The 19400-nt window shown below is 53.1% G+C and overlaps 1 protein-coding gene across 1 annotated transcript in view; it reads left to right on the top strand.

Moving 5' to 3' along the window:
* Positions 1 to 6: 6 nt before the first annotated feature.
* ABCD1 (ATP-binding cassette, sub-family D (ALD), member 1) overlaps positions 7 to 19400 on the top strand; it is a 22747-nt gene continuing 3353 nt past the window's right edge. Inside the window, exons 1-7 of the mRNA XM_005886145.2 lie at positions 7 to 1312; positions 4376 to 4556; positions 12777 to 12919; positions 13013 to 13181; positions 13740 to 13834; positions 17087 to 17232; positions 17752 to 17897. Coding sequence (XP_005886207.1) covers positions 404 to 1312; positions 4376 to 4556; positions 12777 to 12919; positions 13013 to 13181; positions 13740 to 13834; positions 17087 to 17232; positions 17752 to 17897 — 1789 coding nt within the window. The 5' untranslated portion in view covers positions 7 to 403. The remainder of the gene's footprint in view (positions 1313 to 4375; positions 4557 to 12776; positions 12920 to 13012; positions 13182 to 13739; positions 13835 to 17086; positions 17233 to 17751; positions 17898 to 19400) is intronic.

Raw genomic sequence — 19400 nt, 5'->3', positions numbered from 1 at the left:
GGGCGGGTGGCGGAGTCACTGTCGCTTCAGCCAGGCTGTGGAGAGGACGGACGCGCCTGGTGCCCCGGGGAGGGGTGCCACCAGGGTAGGAGGAGGAGGTGGAGAGGAAGAGACGCCCTCTCTCCTTGAGCCATCTCGAGGTTCTGACCCCAGGGGCTAGGAGACTGATAAGTTCCTCCACCTCCCCTGCCTGAAGAGGCCGCGACCCTGGAGGGACCTGAGCCCACCGCACCAGGGGCTCCAGCACCGCCCCAGTGGCCTGGAGCAACAGCCTCAGGGACCACTGCAAGATTTCCAGTTGCCTAGACAACGAGCCGGGGTCAGAGCAACAACCCTTCCAGCCACCTGCCTCAACTGCTGGCTCAGACACCAGTCCCAGCCCTGTGCATCCAGCCCAGGTGACATGCCGGTGCTCTCCACCCCCCGGTCCTCGCGGGTGACCACGCTGAAGCGCACAGCTGTGGTCCTGGCCCTCACGGCCTATGGAGCCCACAAAATCTACCCCCTGGTGCGGCAATGCCTGGCTCCAGCCAGAGGCCCTCAAGTGCCTGCAGGGCAGTCCACGCAGGAGGCCTCTGGGACCACTTCGGGCACAGGGGCCAAGGCCGGTGTGAACCGTGTGTTCTTGCAGCGACTCTTGTGGCTCCTGCGGCTGCTCTTCCCCAGGATCCTGTGCCGGGAGACGGGGCTGCTGGCGCTGCACTCAGCCGCCCTGGTGAGCCGGACTTTCCTATCAGTGTATGTGGCCCGCCTGGACGGTCGGCTGGCCCGCTGCATCGTGCGCAAGGACCCGCAGGCCTTTGGTTGGCAGCTCCTGCAATGGATCCTCATCGCCCTCCCAGCCACCTTCATCAACAGTGCCATCCGCTTCCTGGAGGGCCAGCTGGCCCTGTCTTTCCGAAGCCGTCTAGTGGCCCATGCCTACAGCCTCTACTTCTCCCAGCAGACCTACTACCGAGTCAGCAATATGGATGGGCGGCTTCGCAACCCTGACCAGTCCCTGACAGAGGATGTGGTGACCTTTGCTGCCTCTGTGGCCCACCTGTACTCCAACCTGACCAAGCCACTCCTGGATGTGGCTGTGACCGCCTACACCCTGCTTCGAACGGCTCGTTCCCGTGGGGCCGGCACGGCCTGGCCCTCGGCCATTGCTGGCCTCGTGGTGTTTCTCACAGCTAACGTGCTGCGAGCCTTCTCACCCAAGTTTGGGGAGCTGGTGGCAGAGGAGGCGCGGAGGAAGGGGGAGCTGCGCTACATGCACTCTCGCGTGGTGGCCAACTCAGAGGAGATCGCCTTCTATGGGGGCCATGAGGTGGGGCAGGTTGGGGTGCTGAGCTTGGAGGAAAGCATGTGGCTGGGAGGCCCAGGGGCAGGCAACTGTGAGTGGTGGGGAAAACCAGGGCTGGCTAGAGTTGATGCCAGAGGTGTAGGCAGACCACAGGAGAGGGAGACTGGGATGATGAACAGGGCCTGGGACAGCCCAGATTTAGGCACAGAAATGGAGAAGCAGGAAGGCTGGGTGGGACTGCCCTGGGCCGGCTGCCTGGCCACTTCTGCTTCCTCTCAGTGAGGCTGTCCTGGGCTTGGAGCTGCTTGGGGCTGCGGATCCTAGCGGTTTGAGATGCTAGAGCTTCTGTCTCGCCCCATTCCTGCAGTCAGCTGGAAGGAGGCTCCTGCTGTCCGGGATCAGGGATGGTGGAACGTGGCCTGTTGCCCGGCCCCTCCTGGGGCCCAGGGCCCTTTGAAGGCCGGCGTCCAGCTAAGCTGGCCAGCCAGGCAGGCAAGCGTTACGGGCATGACTCAGCCCAAGCGGAGTTTAACAAGCAGCACCCAGCGCGCCGGCCTCAGCAGTGGCCGCGCTTCTCCGCCTGAGCTCAAGGGCCAGCCGGGCTGCAGGCTCGGCCTCCTCCCTGAGGCCCTGAGGCAGGGATGCAGGGCCCAGGCCGCCACCTCCGTGAGACGTACTTCCTGTCCGCCCAGTGGCCACCCTGCCCCTGGCGTGGCGGACCTTCCGCCTGTGTCCCAGGGCTCAGCTCCCCAGTGGGCCGGGGCGGGGATAGGGGCAGGGTCAGCCTGGGAGCTGGGCGCTGGGAAAGGTTACTGCAGGCCAATGCTCCCTTTATCTCGCCTCAGCCCCTCCCCTTCCTCGTGCCTGGGGTTGCAGCTGCCTCCGGGCCCTGCTCTCCTGCTCCCCTGTTCTGTACAACTCTGGTTTCGGTTCCCAGTACTGGTGTGGGGGGGAGGGGTGCAATGACATCCACCTCCTGAAAGCCTATGTGTCCTCCCTGGGTCAGGTGGCCTCTTGCCCCTGGGCCTTGTTTCACTGGCTGTGCATTGGACTCCAGATTAGGAGAAAAGCGCCTAGTCTGCAGCCTCAACCCCCTCCCGTCCTCTCGCGCACGCGGCTGCAGGGCCTTGGCAGGCAGCCGTGGCCTTGGGTGAGGCGCTTGGCACATTACCCGCAGCTACATTGTCAGCCCCAGCTGGCACTCCTGCCAGCTCCCAGCACGAGTCAGGATTGCCAGGGTGCTCAGAGGAGGCGTGCTCACTTCAGGAACAGGAGATTGGGCTTGAGGCAGAACCACAGGATGCAGAGGACCTACCTATATGGTGAGGGCAAAAGAGAGATCACTGGCTCTTTGAAGGACTTCCTGTGGGCTAGCTTCAGGAAGTAGCGTGTTGGCTAGGAGGGTGCAATGGGGGGTGGGTGCTTAGGAGGGCAGTATACGTTCTCAACCTGTCTCTTTAGGCCTCTGCCAAAGGGCTGGAAAGCAGCATGGGACAACAGGCCCCCATGGGTGGGTTGATTTTCCTTATTGTGCAGGCATGTGGCTCATCCCAGGCCCACTGGCTGGTGTCCCAGTGGACACTGGCCTAGAACATGTTAGGGCAGAGGTGCCTGGCTGGCTTGTGGGCAGACAGCAGAGTATTCTTTTCTTATTGAGCTTTCAAAGAGGAGCGTTATTTAAACACAAATGCACCCACATATATACACACAGCAACCTCTTGTTGGCTTGAGAGCAAGATAAATTTTCTTTTTAAAAAAATATTTTTTATTGATTTCAGGGAGGAAGGGAGAGGGAGAGAGAGATAGAAACATCAATAATGAGAGAGAATCATTGATCGGCCACCTCCTGCACACCCCACACTGGGGATCGAGCCCGCTACCCGGGCATGTGCCCTGACCTCCTGGTTCATAGGTCAACGCTCAACCACTGGGCCATGCTGGCCAGGCGGTAAACCTTTCTTAATAAGTCAAAAGCATCATTTACAAAACTCTGGTTCTCCTGATGGCTCTGCCAGCGTGGTCCAAATTCCACACCTCTTGCTACCTTCAGGTTGTGTGAGCTTGGGCAGGTCACTGCCTCTCTGGGCTTCTGTAGTATTCTACTGTACAATGGAAATGAGAATACAGGTAGAGTAGCATGTGGTGAGCATCAAATGGAGAGTCAAGTGCCAAAGCACTTGGCTAAGGAAATGGTGCCCAGGCTGGGCAGCTGTTGTCAGTCAGGGGTGGAAAGGCAGAGCTGGGATGCATGCTCCTGTACTGAGCCAAGAATCCATGACCCAATGGCCCCCTTGCCTTGACCACTTCCTGACATCTCCAGCACCCCCATCCCTGCCTACCTGGATGCTGCTGTCATGGGGGAGCCTCTTTCTCTCCCACTCCCTTTCCTGCTCTCTCTTCTCCAGGCCTAAGATAGCAGGTGCTGGCCAGTGCAGGAAGCGGGAGGGGAGGGGAAGATGGGAAGGCCCACCTCACTGGAGTCCTCGGTTGGCCATTATGGGGGGAGGCCTCTGCGGCTGGCTCAGGAGCATGCCCTCCAGGTTGCAATGGGAAAATGAAGTGGAAATTTCTCACCCAGAAGATCCCTGGGGAAGGTAGCAAGAGGCGGGGCCTAAGTAGACTGTTGAACCAAGTTCTTCAAAATGAAGTACTGCTTTTTGCTTCGTTCAGGTTAGTCCTCCAGCAGTTACCCAAAAATACAGGCAAGGTGGCTACCCTTGGCCCATGTCCAGAAGCTGCCCAGGGCAAAGAGAAGGGCATAGTGAGCTTCCCAACCAAATAGGTAGTAGAAAGAGAGAACCAGAATAAGCCTCTGCAGGTGAGGTCATGAGTCCCTGCATCATCACTGTACCCCAGTGCCATGATGTCAGACAATCCCATACTGTCACCCCCCACCCCCCGCCCTGAGTTTGAGAGCTTTTGACTGTAAAAGTGGCCCAGTCATAACCCCCAGCTCTCAACCTTTTCCTGGCCATCAGATGGCATGGCACAGGTATACTTGGAGATTGGGACCTCTTGCTATCGTCCCCATGTTAGCTACCATGAGGTCTCTCAGGCTCTCTCTCTCTGTCACCCCCGCCCTGGCAGGTGGAGCTGGCCCTGCTGCAGCACTCCTACAAGGCCCTGGCTTCGCAGATCAACCTCATCCTGCTAGAGCGCCTGTGGTATGTCATGCTGGAGCAGTTCCTCATGAAGTATGTGTGGAGCGCCTCAGGCCTGCTCATGGTAGCAGTCCCCATAATCACCGCCACTGGCTTCTCAGAGTCAGGTGAGTGTCGGCACTCCCAAGGGGTGGGGGCGGGGCCCAGTGCTCAGCCGGTCCATCGGCTCCTGAGGCCTGACTTCCTGGAGATCACTCTCCTTGCTGCCTTCCCCTGTGAGTCTCCCCTTTACAGCATCTCACACGTCTTGGTACTGCTCAGCTGAGCCCAGGGACTGACCCCTCACCAGGTGCAATACCCTCAGCCAGCTGTGCCTGTCCTCAGCCCAACTATGATGGGAAGGTGGGAGAATGGGGGAGTACCTTGAGGGAGCCCCTTCCTCCCTGGGCCTTGTCTTTTCCCAGGCCTCAAACAACACTGGCAGGTTTCAGAGGCTGACCTCTGCCCTAAGGCCTGGGGGGATTGTTTAGCAACTGGATTATCAGGATTCTCGTTTTGTTCCTCTACTGCAGTGGTTCTCAACCTTCTGGCCCTTTAAATACAGTTCCTCATGTTGTGACCCAACCGTAAAATTATTTTCGTTGCTACTTCATAACTGTGATGTTGCTACTGTTATGAATCGTCATGTAAATATCTGATATGCAGGATGGTCTTAGGCGACCCCTGCGAAAGGGTCATTCGACCGCCAAAGGGGTCGCGACCCACAGGTTGAGAACCGCTGCTCTACTGGTTTGCAACATATTCCTTCTATTTACAGTCTTTTCAGGTTGCCCTTTCAAAGGTTGACTTGTGTGCACACGAAAAACAGTCTAGCTCAGCGATTTTCAACTGGTGTGCCGAGGCACACTGGTATGCCGCAAGAATTTTTAAAACATGCAATACGTGACCATTTGGTCAGGGACACTGACCTCATTTCCCTTAGGTTGTCAAATAAAAAAAAATGACAACAGCCAACAACAATAGCCATCCGGTGTGGATCAAAATTATATCTATGTTTTTTGTCAGATCGACAAAAAATATAGTATATTTCTGGTGTGCCGCAGAATTTTAGTAATTAATGTGTGCCATGAGATGAGAAAGGTTGAAAATCGCTGGACTAGGTTAATCCGATGGCTCCTCCTCTTCCTGGTCCTTAGAACACTAACACAAGGACTAGCCCCCCTCACATGTTGTAGCCCAGTGTCACGTTTGCATTCTCGTGTGGGGGTTTTTTTGGTTTTGTTTTTGGTTTTTTTAATATATATTTTTATTGATTTCAGAGAGGAAGTGAGGAGAGAGAGACAGAAACATCAATGATGAGAGAGAATCATTGATCGGCTGCCTCCTGCACGCCCCACACTTGGGATCGAGCCTGCAACCCAGGCATGTGCCCTGACCAGAAATGGAACCGTGACCTGCTGGTTCATAGGTCGACGCTCAACCACTGAGCCACACCGGCTCATTCCTGTGTTTTTTTTACTTAGCTATTGCTATTGGGCTGATGCATGTCTAAATTCATCCCCATATTTACCGATTTCTCTGCTCACCAGTCCTTTCCCACAGCCTAGTCACCTTCCTCCAGATAGACATCTTTCAGAAGTTCTTTCTGTAAGGCTTTCATGAGGGACACTTCACAATTATTTTGTTGTCTGAAAATGTCTTTATTTTATCCTTTTCCCCAAACTAAAGATTAGCTGGGTATGGGAGCCCAGGGGGATAGTTATTTGCTCTCAGCCACTGACAATATTCCATTGTCTCTGCTGGAAAATCTGTTATCAGTTTAACTCCCCACAGCAGCCTGCATTGTCTCTCTGGTTGCTTTTAGATTTACTTTCTCTGCTAGTCTGCTATTTCGCTTGGAAGTGTTACCCTGTGGGTTTCTGTTTATCCTGCCTTCAAATATTCAGATTTTTTAATTGGTCAGGAAAATTCTCAGCTGTTGCCTTTTCAAATATTGACCTGTTCCTTCTGAACTCCTGCTGGATGTCCTCCCTCCTCTGTGGCTCTTCCACTCTTACTATTTCCCATCTAGAACTATCTGTACTGAATCCTGGGAGATTTCTTCAGATCTTCTTCTCACTCACTCGCCAATTTTCTCTTCAGCCGAGTCTTATTTGAATTTTTTTTTGTTTTGTTAAAGGGGAGAATGATGATTTTTATTTTTTTAAATATATTTTATTGATTTTTTTTTACAGAGAGGAAGGGAGAGGGATAGAGAGAAACATCGATGAGAGAGAAACATCGATCAGCTGCCTCCTGCACACTCCCTACTGGGGATGTGCCCGCAACCAAGGTACATGCCCTTGACCGGAATCGAACCTGGCTGGGACCCTTGAGTCCGCAGGCTGACGCTCTATCCACTGAGCCAAACCGATTAGGGCTGAATTTTTTTTAATTTTTTAAAATTTGTTATTGATTTCAGAGAGAGGAAGGGAGAGGGAGAGAGATAGAAACATCAATGATGAGAATCATTGATCAGCTGCCTCCTGCACATCCCACATGGGCATGTGCCCTGACCAGGAATTGAACCTTGACCTCCTGGTTCATAGGTCAATGCTCAACTACTGAGCCACGACTGCTGGGCTAATTTGAATTTTTTAAAAATTTCAGTGACTGCTTCTACTAAGTTCTATTTGATTCTCTTTCAAATAGAAATTTGAAAATAGAAATTTTCAATAGAAATTTCAAATTGTTTTGGCAAGTGTCATATTCTCATCTTTTGACTGCTCCTTTTATGCTGTATATCATATTAATGACACACAATTTCTATCCTATGGGGTTATCTGAATTCTTGGGGGTTATCTGAATTCTTGGGGGTATAAGCCAGCTTGATCTTCCATCTGCCAGTCTTCACTCATGGTAGATTCTTTCCTTGTGGGTTTGTTTCTTGTTTTTTTCTTTTTAAAAAAATTTTTTTTAATTAATTTCAGAGAGAGGGAGAGAGAGATAGAAACATTGATGAATCGGCTGCCTCTGCACGCCCCTACTGGGGAATTGAGCCCGCAATCCAGGCATGTGCCCTGAACGGGAGTCTAACTGGCAACCTTCTGGTGCATGAGACAACGCTCAACCAACTGAGCTACCCTTGTGGGTTTGTTTTTTATCCTCACCCGAGGATATGTTTTTACTGATTTTGAGAGAGAGAGAGAAACATTGATTGGTTGACTCCCGTAAGCGCCCCAAGTGGAGATCAAACCCACAACCTAGGTATGTGCCCTGATAAGGAATCAAACCCACGACCTTTTTGGTGTATGGGAGGATGCTCCAACCAACTGAGCCACCTGGCCAGGGCTCCTTGTGATTTTTGCCACAAGACTTTCCTGGGAACCCTATATGGCCTAACAGGAGGGTACAGTTTCCCCAGTGCATATTGGCTTCTGTTTTGGCCAAGCACTCCTGGTAATTAACCACTTGGAGGCCATTTTCATATTCACCTCTCCGTTTGGGGAGGAGGAGTTCCTGAACTTGGCGGTAGTATTCATTTGAACCCCAGACACATAATTACCAATTCTTAGAGGTGACCTTTTGTTCCCTGCGCCTAGAGCTCTGGCTACATGACCTGTCTTCTCAGTCTCTAGAGATTTCACTGGTGTACCTGGCTGCTGGCTTCTCTGTGGGCTCCTGGGAATTTGCCTTGCTTTCCTACCAGCATAGCCCTGTTTTCTTTTTATTCTTTTTTCTTTTTATTGATTGATTGATTGATTGATTGATTTAGAGAAAGAGGGAGGTGTTGTTCCACCTATTCATGCATTCATTGGTTGATTCTTGTATGTGCCCTGACCAGGAATGAAACTGCAACCTTGGTGAATGGGGACAACACTCTAACCAACTGAGCTACCCGGCCTGAGCTATAGCACAGCTCTGCTTTCAAAGGTGTTCTGGTTAATGCAGTTTGGTAGTAAGGGTTTTCAGTTATGTAGAGAAAGAGCCTAACTTGTTTCAGAAGTCTCTCTCATTCTCTCCCTATTGGCAGCTCTGCCTTGGGGCCTCCCGTAGGTACCTTCAGCTGTCTGTCCCTCTCTGGGTGACCCCAAGAGAAAGGATCTAATTGGAGGGGGGTAGTTACTTTCCACCAATGGGCCTCCGTTAAGAGTGGCCCTGATTTTTTTTCGAGCAATTGAGTGAAGCTGTATTGAAACATTTTCACTGGAAGTTAACACAAATGGGAACAATGAAATATTGGCTCTGCCATTAGCTATTCAAAATAATTGAGGAGCACATATTTGGATGTAATGGGAAAGTAAGCATTAGGAAGAGTGGCAGGCATTAAAAATAATAGAAATTAGCAATTCTTGTATAAAGACATCAGGTGGGATCTATGGCCCTGGGCAGTTCGAGTTCCGCTGCGCTTCTTAGAGACGCTGCTGGGAAGAGGGTGAATGCCGGTAGCCACTGCTGCCACCACTTCTGTTACTGGGTGGTCTCATCCAACCCTGGCTGTGAGAACTCTGGGGCCACGTGACCGGAAGTACCAAGGCGGGCCTACGGAGCACGTGACCACAGAGCTTGGGTGCCATGACACCTTCCCTAGTTCCCTCCCTCCCCCACAGGTTCCCACCTATTTCATTTCCTCTTACTGGCTTCAAGCTGTGAAGGGTCCTGGTGGGCACTTTGTCTTCCAAAAGTGGCCCTGATTTAGGCACAGGTGCCAGAGCCAGTCAGCATACCTGGTCCAGAACATGGGAAGAAACTCATGAGGAAACAGACCTATGGTTTCAGGAAGCACCTGCAGCCACTTCCCTCTGCGCCTGGCATTGGGCACGGCTCGGCCTGCCTAGCACCTGAGGCCTCTCCCTATGGTTTCAGGAAGTACCTGCAGCCACTTCCCTCTGCGCCTGGCATTGGGCACAGCTCAGCCTGCCTAGCACCTGAGGCCTCTCCCTCCTCTGAAGCCCTAGGACTTTTTGGATCCTCTGCTATGTCAGACTTCACGGTGATTTAAGAAGCATGAGCTCCTGTCCCCAGCCTCTTAGCTTTTATAGTCAGTTGCCTGTGAAAATGTGCAATTCTCCTGTCTTGCTCATCCCACTTCTGTCTCACTAGCCTCCTTGCTATTGCCCCCAAACACCAGGCAGGCTTCTGCCTCAGGGCTTTTGCAGATGCTGCTCCCTCTGCCAGGAATACGCTTTCCTCTGATGTCCTGCCCTCCTTCTAGCGGACTTTTGCTCACAGGCACCCTCTAGATGAGGCCTGTGCTGCCCATGACCCTACCTCTCTCTTCTCCTTCACCACCTCCCTGCTCTCCCAGGCACTGAACACCCTATCTATTTCACTTCTCTGGTTTATAGTCCCTCTGCCCTTTTATTTATTTTTTATTTTTTTAGTATAGGAGGGGTTTTAGTGTGTTTTTTTAATAAATTTTTATTGATTTCAGAAAGGAAGGGAGAGGGAGAGAGAGAATGAAACATCAATGAAGAGAGAGAATCAGTGATCGGCTGCCTCCTGCAGGCTCCACACTGGGGATTGAGCCCGCAGCCCGGGCATGTGCCCTGACAGGGAATCGAACCGTGACCTCCTGGTTCATAGGTCAGCGCTCAACCACTGAGCCACACCAGACCCCTTTTCCCCTTTAGACTGGGAGGTCAATGAGGGCAGGGATTTTGTCTGTTTTGTCCCTGCTCCAAGTGCTTCAAGGAGGCTCAGAGCACTGGGGGCCAGTGGGAGGAAGCGGGCATTTATCAACTGAGGAATATGTAGATGCCTTTACCCTACTTATCTCCTGGCCCTGCAAAGCTAGAGGGCCCAGGGGAGGGGCAGCCTCGCCATGAACGGCCGCTGGGTGTCCTGTTGTGGGGCCTTGGTCTTAGCTGCCCTAGGGCAGTTTATTCTGTCTCCAGGGAGGTGCCAGCTGTTGCCAGGATGCCCAGGCACCTGCAGACCCTTTCACTTTATGCGTAGTCACTGTCTAGCTCTCAGGACATCCTGGGAGGAGGGCTTGTGTCCCTCTTCCTGTTAGGGGCTGTGTCCCTGGGGACACAGTGGGAAGGAGGCCCATAACCTTAGACTGTCACAATTCCTGACTCACTCTCCTGTCCAGTTCCCTGGATTCCTGGCCCAGGCCCCAGAAGGTGGTATGAGGCTCTCTAGCCAGCCATCGCGTCCCCTTTCTACCGCACACTGCACCCTCGCTGCTCTGAAGGCCATCTGCCCTAAAACAACTTCCTGCCCCACCCATCACTGTATCCCTGAGGCTTCTCTCTCTGATCCGTCTAAGCCCCTGGATACAATCCTTCCCAAAACTTCGGCCTCAGGAGCCCTGGCTTCCCCTGGATAGCCCCAGTGGGTACTGCTCACTCACCCACACCCAGTACCCTCAGAATCAGCATTCCATTGCTCCTTACCGACATTTCTAGAACATTCCTTATATAAAAGCCCTGCCCCTTTGTGTTTTCCAAGGGTCAAGGAAGTCAAGGCCACTGACAAGAGAGGGTTGAAGTGAACAACCCTGGGGCCTAGATGGAGACAGCAAAGCAAGTCAAGACAGGAGCAGGCTCCAGGGAGAAGTCAGGACATGTAGGATGGCCGTTCTCATAGAGGCCACAGGGGGAGGTGAGGGAGAAACGGGAGCTGTAGTGGGCGTCCAAAAGGGGATACTTATGCACGGGAGGCTTGGGGGTGCAACAGCTCTGGGCGTTAGAGGACAACGTGGAGATGTGGCCCCAGAGGGGCTGTTGTGAATAGGACAGGACACAGGGCGAGGACAGTCTAGGGAGAAGGAGCTGGGTGTGGCAAGAAAGAAAGCCAAATTCCTAGTGGCTCATTTTTTAAGTCTACGTTATTGAGATGTAATTAACATGCCACACACTTCAGCCTTTTAAAGTATTCAACTCAGTGGTTTTTATTTATTTTATTTTTTATGGATTTTAGAGAGGGAGGGAGGGAGGGAGGGAGAGAGAGAGAGAAAGAGAGAAAGAGAGAGAAAGAGCAATGTGAGAGAGATATCGATCAGTTACTTCTCCCACATGCCCGGACCAGGGATCAAAGCCACAGCCTAGGTATGTGCCCTGACCGGGAATCCAACCCATGACCTTTCAGTGCACGGGATGACGCTCCAACCAACTGAGCCACACCCTCCAGGGCAGTGTTTTTTAATATATTCACATAGTTGTGCAATATCTAAGGACAGAACATTGTCGTCACCCAAAAAAGAAAACCCGGGCCCATTAGCAGTCACTCCCCACCCCACCCCCAGCGCCTGGCACCCACTAATCTTTCCCTCACTATGGACTTGCCTCTTATGGACACCTCATATAAATGGAATCTCACAATATGAAGCCTTGTGTGGCTGGCTTCTTTCACCCAGCAGAATGTTTTCAAGTTTCGTCCACGTTGCAGGATGAATCAGAGCTTCCTTCCTTTTAGGAATAATATTCCATTGTATTCGTGTACCACAATTTCTTTATTCATTCATTGATGGGCATTTGTATTGTTTCCGCTTTTTGGTTGGTATGAAAATGGTACTTATGATCATCTGTGTGCAGGTTTCTGCATAGACATATATTTTTGCTTCTCCCGGATATATACCTGGGAGTGAAATTGCTGGGTCATATGGTAACTCTCTGTTTAACTTTTTGAGAAATTGCCAAACTGGTTTCCACGGCGGCTGTACCATTTTACATCCCCGCCAGCAGTATATGAAGGGTCAATTTCTCCACTTCCTCGCCAACACTTATTATCTCTTTAATTATAATCCTCCTAGTAGGTGTGACGTGGTATCTCATTGTGGTTTTGATTTGCATTTCCCTGATGACTAGTAATGTTGAACATCTTTTCATGGGTTTTTTGGCCATTTGTATATCTTAGACATACAATAGAAATGTCTAGTAAGATATGTTGCCCATTGTTTAATTGGGTTATTTATCTCTTTGTTGTTGAATTGAAAAAGTTCTTTATATATTCCGGATACTAGACCCTTCTGAGGTTATGATTTGCAGATATTTTCTCCCAGGCTATAAGTTGTTTTTTCACTTTCTTGATGATTTCTTTTGGTGCCCCAAAGTTTTACATTTCGTTGAAGATCGTTTATGTTTTTTTATTTTATTGCTTGGACATTTGGTATCATATTTAAGGAGCCATGCCTAATCTGAGGTCACGAAGATTTACCCCTGCCTTCTTCTAAGAGTTTTGTAGTCTCAGCTCTTACATGCAGATCAGTGCTCCCCTTTGAGTTAGTTTTGGTGTGAGATGGGGCGAGTGGGGGTCATTCTTTTGCATGTGGATACCCGTTCGTCCCACCACCATTTGCTGGATAGACTCGTCCTTCCCCCGGTGGGTCCATTTTACATCCCCCAGTGGGTCCATTTTAATCTCCCACTGTCCCCGCCTCTCCCCTCTGCTGTGCTCCACAGATCCAGAAGCCGTGAAGAAGGCAGCCTTGGCGATGAAGGAGGAAGAGCTGGTGAGCGAACGCACAGAAGCCTTCACCATTGCCCGAAACCTCCTTACAGCTGCTGCGGATGCCATTGAGCGGATCATGTCATCCTACAAGGAGGTACCCCACCCCCGCGAGTCCACCCCTACCTTGCCCTCCATCCCACCCCCAGATGGCAGCAGCTGAGCCAGGGTCCCCCTTTCCTTCCCGCAGGTGACAGAGCTGGCCGGCTACACGGCCCGGGTACATGAGATGTTCCAAGTATTTGAAGATGTCCAGCACTGCCGTTTCAAGAGGCCTGGGGAGCCAGAGGATGCACAGGCAGGGGCCGGGGCTGTGGTCAGGTCTGGTGTCCGTGTAGAAGGTCCCCTGCAGATCCGAGGTAAGGGCGTCCTCCCTAGAGAGGCCCCACTGGTCCCTGCCCTCCCAGCACTGGCACCTCCCAAGTGCCACCCAGAAGGCGGACTCTTTAAGTTGTGCCCCCAGGGAGGGCTTCTTGGGCCAGTTGTGGCTCTCACTGCCCAGTCCCTTCCAGGTGCCCTGACTGGGATTTCTCTTTGCAAAAGAGGGGACGTGGTCCTCAAGTGGAGGGAGTCACTGGCCCATACAGGCAGCTGGAGAAAGTTCAAGCCTATAGTAGGGGCCAGGATGCTGTGGAAGAGGGGCATGGTGTCTGAGCCACCACTGAGATGGTGCCAGGAGGGGACAGAGCAGGAGTTCCAGAGACCATAGAAATGGCTTTGCCCCTCCCCACACAGAACACAGCACCAGACACTGTCAGGGGCGTGGGGGCTCTGCTTGTAGGAAGACCCGCTGTACTCCCAAGGGGCCTAGTACCACTCACTGGCATGCTGTTGGGGGTGGGGGGTATGTGGAACTTACCAGAAGGCAAAGGGAGTGCTACTGCGCCCTAGCTTCCTTTTTTGTGCTCTCTCTCCAGGCCAAGTAGTGGATGTGGAGCAGGGGATTGTTTGTGACAACATCCCCATCATCACACCCACGGGAGAGGTGGTGGTGGCCAGCCTGAACATCAGGGTAAGTTGAGTGGGCTATGCTGGGCTGAGTCATGGGGCCTGGGGCCTGACCTTCTGCATCTACAAGCCCCAGCCCTTGGCATCCAGCCTGGCTACCTGCCTGTGTTGTCAACAGCCGTTGTTCCAAGATCTACGTGGCAGGCGGGCAAAGGTCAAGGTGGAAGACCAACGTGTCTCTGCCTGTTAGTTGTGGGGCAATGGAAACAGACAGATAAAAGAGACTCGAGATTACTAGGATTAGCCAAGAGTCACCTGAAAGTTCCTGGCCTTATCGTAGCCAGCCCCACCCCCACCCCACCCCACCCCAGTTCCACAGAAGACTTGGGGACTCTGGTTTAATTCCAACTGTGGTGGAAGAGATTGCCCTCCACTGACCTGGGCTTGGGGTCCCACCCATCTGCTTCAAGAAGCCCCCAGTGCAGCTGTGTATGCTGGGTGCAGCCCGGCCCTCCATCTGTGGAAAGGAAGCCCTGGTGGCTGGCATCCACTAGTCAGCTGTGTCCCCAACCAGGACTTTGGTTGGGGAATGATGGAATAAATGAGAAACCTATGGGGGGCGGGCAGAGAAAGAAGCAAGAGGGAGTCATTTGTTCATTCATTTATTTATTCATTCAATCAGTATTTTCTGAGCTCCAGGAGGGGCACTGGAAACCAGAGGTAGATCAGGGAGACCCCACTGTGGGGGCCCTAAAATGTTACAAAGATCCCCAGTTAGACAGCTGCCCAGGGTCTAGCAGGGGCCATAGGAAGGGTAGTCACCATCCCGGGGGAAGAGCAGAGGTCAGATGAAGCTTCATCCGGGAGCTTCCAGGCCGGTGGACAGCGTGGTGAAGAAGGCCTCTCCAAAAGAACAGGCAGTGGAATGGTGGGAGCGAGAAACCGGTTCAGCAGGAGCCATGGTTGGGCAGGGAGTATGTGGAAGAGGCGAGTGGAAAGGCAGTGCCTGGGGCTCCTTTCTTTCATCTGCTGAGAGGAGCCCTGAGAGCCATTTGGAGGCTGGGAACATGTCACAACCACAAGCAGCACAGGACACTGGTATGATCCCCATTGCCCGCATCTGTGGTCACTCTTGGCCGGTTTATCCAGGGTGCATGGTTTCCATGCGGGCCCTGTGGAAGCCCAACTAGACAAAGATCAGAAGCCCTAGTGAGCAGGGACTCAGCTGGGTAGGGAGCAAGGCCAGGCAAGGAAGGGGTGACTGGGGTGGAAGAGCAGGGGTGGGGGGGCTGAGCAAGAGCTCTGGCCTGGCAGAGCTGGTGGTAGAGCTGGGCTCTGGGGCTGGGAGATACTGGGGAAGAGGAGCAGTTCCCAGCCAGATGCTGGGGTGAGAAGGACAGCGGGAGAGATGCAGAGAAGGAAATGGAGCCCTCACACATCTGGCCCCACCCGAGGGAGTTTATGGTATAACAAAGGCCCACAAAGTGAGGGGCTCAAACAATGGAAGTGGAATCTCTTCCAGTTTTGGAGCCTGAAAGTCCAGACCAAGGTGTATGCTGAGAGCAGTGAGGGAGAATCCGTTCCAGGCCATTCCAGAGGCTGGTGGTTGCTGGCCACCATTGTTGTTCCTTGACTTCGCTTTAATCTCAGCCTCCATCTTCACATGGTGTTCTCCCTGTGTTTGTGGCTTTGTGGCCAAATCCCCCCTTTTTATAAATAAGGACACCAGTGACATTGGATTAGAGGTCAGCACACTCCAGGATGACCTCATCGAAATTGAACTAATTACATCTGCAAAAGCTATGTCCAAATAAGGTCGCATTCCTAGGTCCTGGGGGTTAGGACTCCAACACATGAATTTGGGGGGACACAGTTCAACCCCCACACTGACCGAGGTAAGCCAGGGAAGGCCTCACATGAGCCACACTCAGATCGTCCAAGGACTTTGGAAGCGAAGCCAGTATGTGGCCCAAGGACAGCAATCTCCCTGCCCTCTGACCCCTCCTTCCCGAACACCTCCCTCCCCACAGCTCCACTGGCCTTTTTTTACTAGCCAGTGAGCATCATGTGATTGGCCAACTGGGGAGCCTGAGGCCCTTGACGCTGAGCCTGGGGGTTACAGCGGCATCTCTGTGTCTCCCTAGTATCCATGGGGGCAGCGAGAGGGCTTCGGGGAGCGGGTAGAGCAGCGGTTCTCAACCTGTGGGTCGCAACCCCTTGGGGGTCGAACAACCCTTTCACAGGGGTCGCCTAAGACCATCAGAAAACACATATATAATTACATATTGTTTTTGTGATTAATCACTATGCTTTAATTATGTTCAATTTGTAACAATGAAAATACATCCTGCATATCAGATATTTATATTACGATTCATAACAGTAGCAATATTACAGTTATGAAGTAGCAATGAAAATAATTTTATGGTTGGGGGTCGTCACAACATGAGGAACTGTATTAAAGGGTCGCGGCATTAGGAAGGTTGAGAACCACTGAGCTAGAGTTTACTGTCCACCTAGAACTCTAAAGAAAGCACCTTTCCTGCCCTGGCGGGTGTGGCACACCCTGGCCAGTGTGCACAATGGTTAGAGCATCGGCTCCAGGCACAGAAGAGTCATGGGTTCAATTTCCAGTCAAGGGCACATACATACCTGAGTTGCAGGTTTGATTCCAGGCTCCAGTCTGGGTGCATGCGGGAGGCAACCAATCACTGTGTCTCTTTGGCACCAATGTTTCTCTTCTTTTTCTTTCTTTCTCCCCCTCTCCCTACGTCTCACCCCCCTCCCTTCCACTCTCTAAGAGAGAGATGGAAACATCAATGATAAAGAATCATTGATCGGCTGCCTCCTGCACGCCCCCCACTGGAGATCAAGCCCCCAACCCAGGCATGTGCCCTGACCAGGAATCCAACCATGACCTACTGGCTCATAGGCCAATACTCAACCACTGAGCCACACTGGTTGGGCCCCCAGGCAGTTCTTAGAGAAAATTCTGCTGAGGAAGCATAAACACTTGCATTCCCAGTGCAGTGGGATGGGGGTGCTATTGACTTTCTGGGGCTTGTACCCATTCATATGGCTGTGGCGAAATAGGCCCTCTTCCTGTTGGCCCCATATTCTGTGGTATGTGTTAGGGCCTTAAAGGGACAGGCTGGGGCCCAAAACAGGCATTCGGTTAGGGCTCTGGATGCTGGACCCGGAGGGCCTACCTAGTGTGCACCTGGGTACAGGTAGCTGTCAGAGGCTGTCAGAAAGGCCGAAGGTGAGAGGAGAGAGGGCCATACCCCCTGGGTACCACATGGCACTGCCTCCACAGGTGGAAGATGGCATGCACCTGCTCATCACTGGCCCCAATGGCTGCGGCAAGAGTTCTCTGTTCCGGATCCTTGGTGGGCTCTGGCCCACGTATGGAGGTGTGCTCTACAAGCCCCCGCCCCAACGCATGTTCTATATCCCCCAGAGGTGAGTGGTGCAGGGAGAGGGAGGGAACCAGGGCCCCCGGCTGTGCCCCTTGCCCCTTCCCACCTATGGAACTGACACCATGGAGATGGTAGAGCTTGGGGCCTCGGGAGAGGACAGCAAGATGCTGCCCCCAGAATCAGAGGGACTGTAGAGCCTCCGCTTGCCCCCTACCATGCCCCCTCACCTGGTGACTTTACAGCTGCATGGTGTGCATGCATGAGGGTACACACTGCAGGGGGGAGACTTGGTGTGTGTGCATGTGAACATGTGCATGCGTGTGTTGTGTCAATGCATGCACACATGCCTCTGCGTGCAGGGCGAGTGTGTGGTGTGCACGTGTGAGTGTGTGGGCCTGGTGTGCATAGGCGGGTGTGAGCACTGCCTAGAGCACTTGTAGCAGGGTCTGTGGGCTTCACGTTCTCCCCACCCCTGGCAGCCAGGGCTCACGGAGGAGCCCAAACAGACACAGGGCGCGGGCAGGGCCGCCCGACCCCTGGTGGACATGCAGCTTTCCCACAGGCCCTACATGTCCGTCGGCTCCTTGCGTGACCAGGTGATCTACCCTGACTCAGTGGAGGACATGCGAAGGAAGGGCTATTCAGAGCAGCACCTGGAAGCCATTCTGGACATCGTGCACCTGAACCACATCCTGCAGCGGGAAGGAGGTAGGGGGTGGGACATCCTCCTCTCAGCACCAAGGAGTGAGCCATCCACCCAGCAACCTGCTACCACCCCAGCCCCTGCCTCCCTCATCCACAATGCCAGTGTGCTAGCTGCCCCAAGAGCCCTCCTAACAGGGAAGATTGACAGGAAGCGGGTGGCTCAGGTGGGCGGGGGGGTGAGGGTAGGGGGGGTCATCCAGATGGTGCTTGCCATCAGGTGAGATGCTCACAGCAGGCTGGGGAGCTGAGGGGGCAGGGGGGATGGAGAGCTCTCACAGGGAACAAAGCCCTTGGAATGCTTTAGGCAGGGAAGTTACAAGTCCTTGTCGCATTTCTGCAAGAGGACTGACCTCAGGCGTGGAGGCGTGGGCAGGGCAGCCGGGGAGGAGCCCGCACTGGTGTCTGCGCAGAGGGCCTGGAGGGTGGGAGGCAGGAGCAGAGGTGGAGGGGACATCCGGTTTCTGCCTTGACCCTGGGAGGTGCCATCCCCTGGGAAGGAGAGGGGGGAGGGACCGCCTGGTGGCAAGAGAAGGCATTAGTCTGGGGCTACCCCGTTAGTCTGCAAATGCCTGTGGGGCCTGGAGGTGAGGAGGCAAGTACGGAACTCAGGGCGGGGCTGAGCTGATCTTCTTAGTGAAACCTGAGCCGCAGGGTTCCACTTCCTGCCTCTGCCACTTAGGGGCAGCTTGACCTTGAGCAAAGACCTCACCTGAGCCTCTCCACCTGTAGAAGGGAGCAGGTACTAGTCCCTCCCTAAGCACCAGCGTCACACCTGCGCAGGAGGAGGGCTGCAGGCGGTGGAGTCCAGCTTGCCAGTCATGCTGAAGCTTCATCCCCAGCTCCCCCTGGCCTGCCTCAACCTCTTTTTGTTCCAGCCACCCTCCCCTTAGAAGTGTACCCCTCCTGTCCTCCAGGCACCCCTCTGTGCCTGGGGTCCTTGAGGCTGACCATCATACCCTATTAGCATTGAGTTCAGCTGTCAACAACAGAACCACACACACACACACACACACACACATGCATGCACAGTGGCTCAAGTCACTCACAAGTTTATCTTACTGTGACACAGAAGTCCTGAGGAAGGCAGGGCACAGTTGCTGGGAGCAGCCCTGGTCTGTGTGGACCTTTGTTCCCAAAGTCACCAAGTCACCTCATGGTCCAAGATGGCTGTTCCTGCATTCACATCATATCCCAGGCCATAGGATGGAGGAAGTGGGGGGAAATGGCATATGCCATCTGTCTCTTTTTTTAGAATATCTTTTTATTGATTTTTCAAGAAAGAGGAAGGGAGAGGGAGAGAGAGAGAAACATCAATTGGTTGCCTCCTGCAACCAGACTGGGGATTGAGCCAGCAACCTGGGCATGTGCCCTGACCAGGAATCAAACCTGTGACCTCTTGGTGCATGGGACAATGCTCAACCAACTGAGCCACATCAGCCAGGACAGTGCCATCTTTCTTTCTTTCTTTCTTTCTTTCTTTCTTTCTTTCTTTCTTTCTTTCTTTCT

The sequence above is a fragment of the Myotis brandtii genome, unplaced genomic scaffold (assembly GCF_000412655.1).
Source record: "Myotis brandtii unplaced genomic scaffold, ASM41265v1 scaffold959, whole genome shotgun sequence".
Lineage (NCBI taxonomy): Eukaryota > Metazoa > Chordata > Mammalia > Chiroptera > Vespertilionidae > Myotis > Myotis brandtii.
This window is presented reverse-complemented; position numbering and strand designations above follow the sequence as displayed.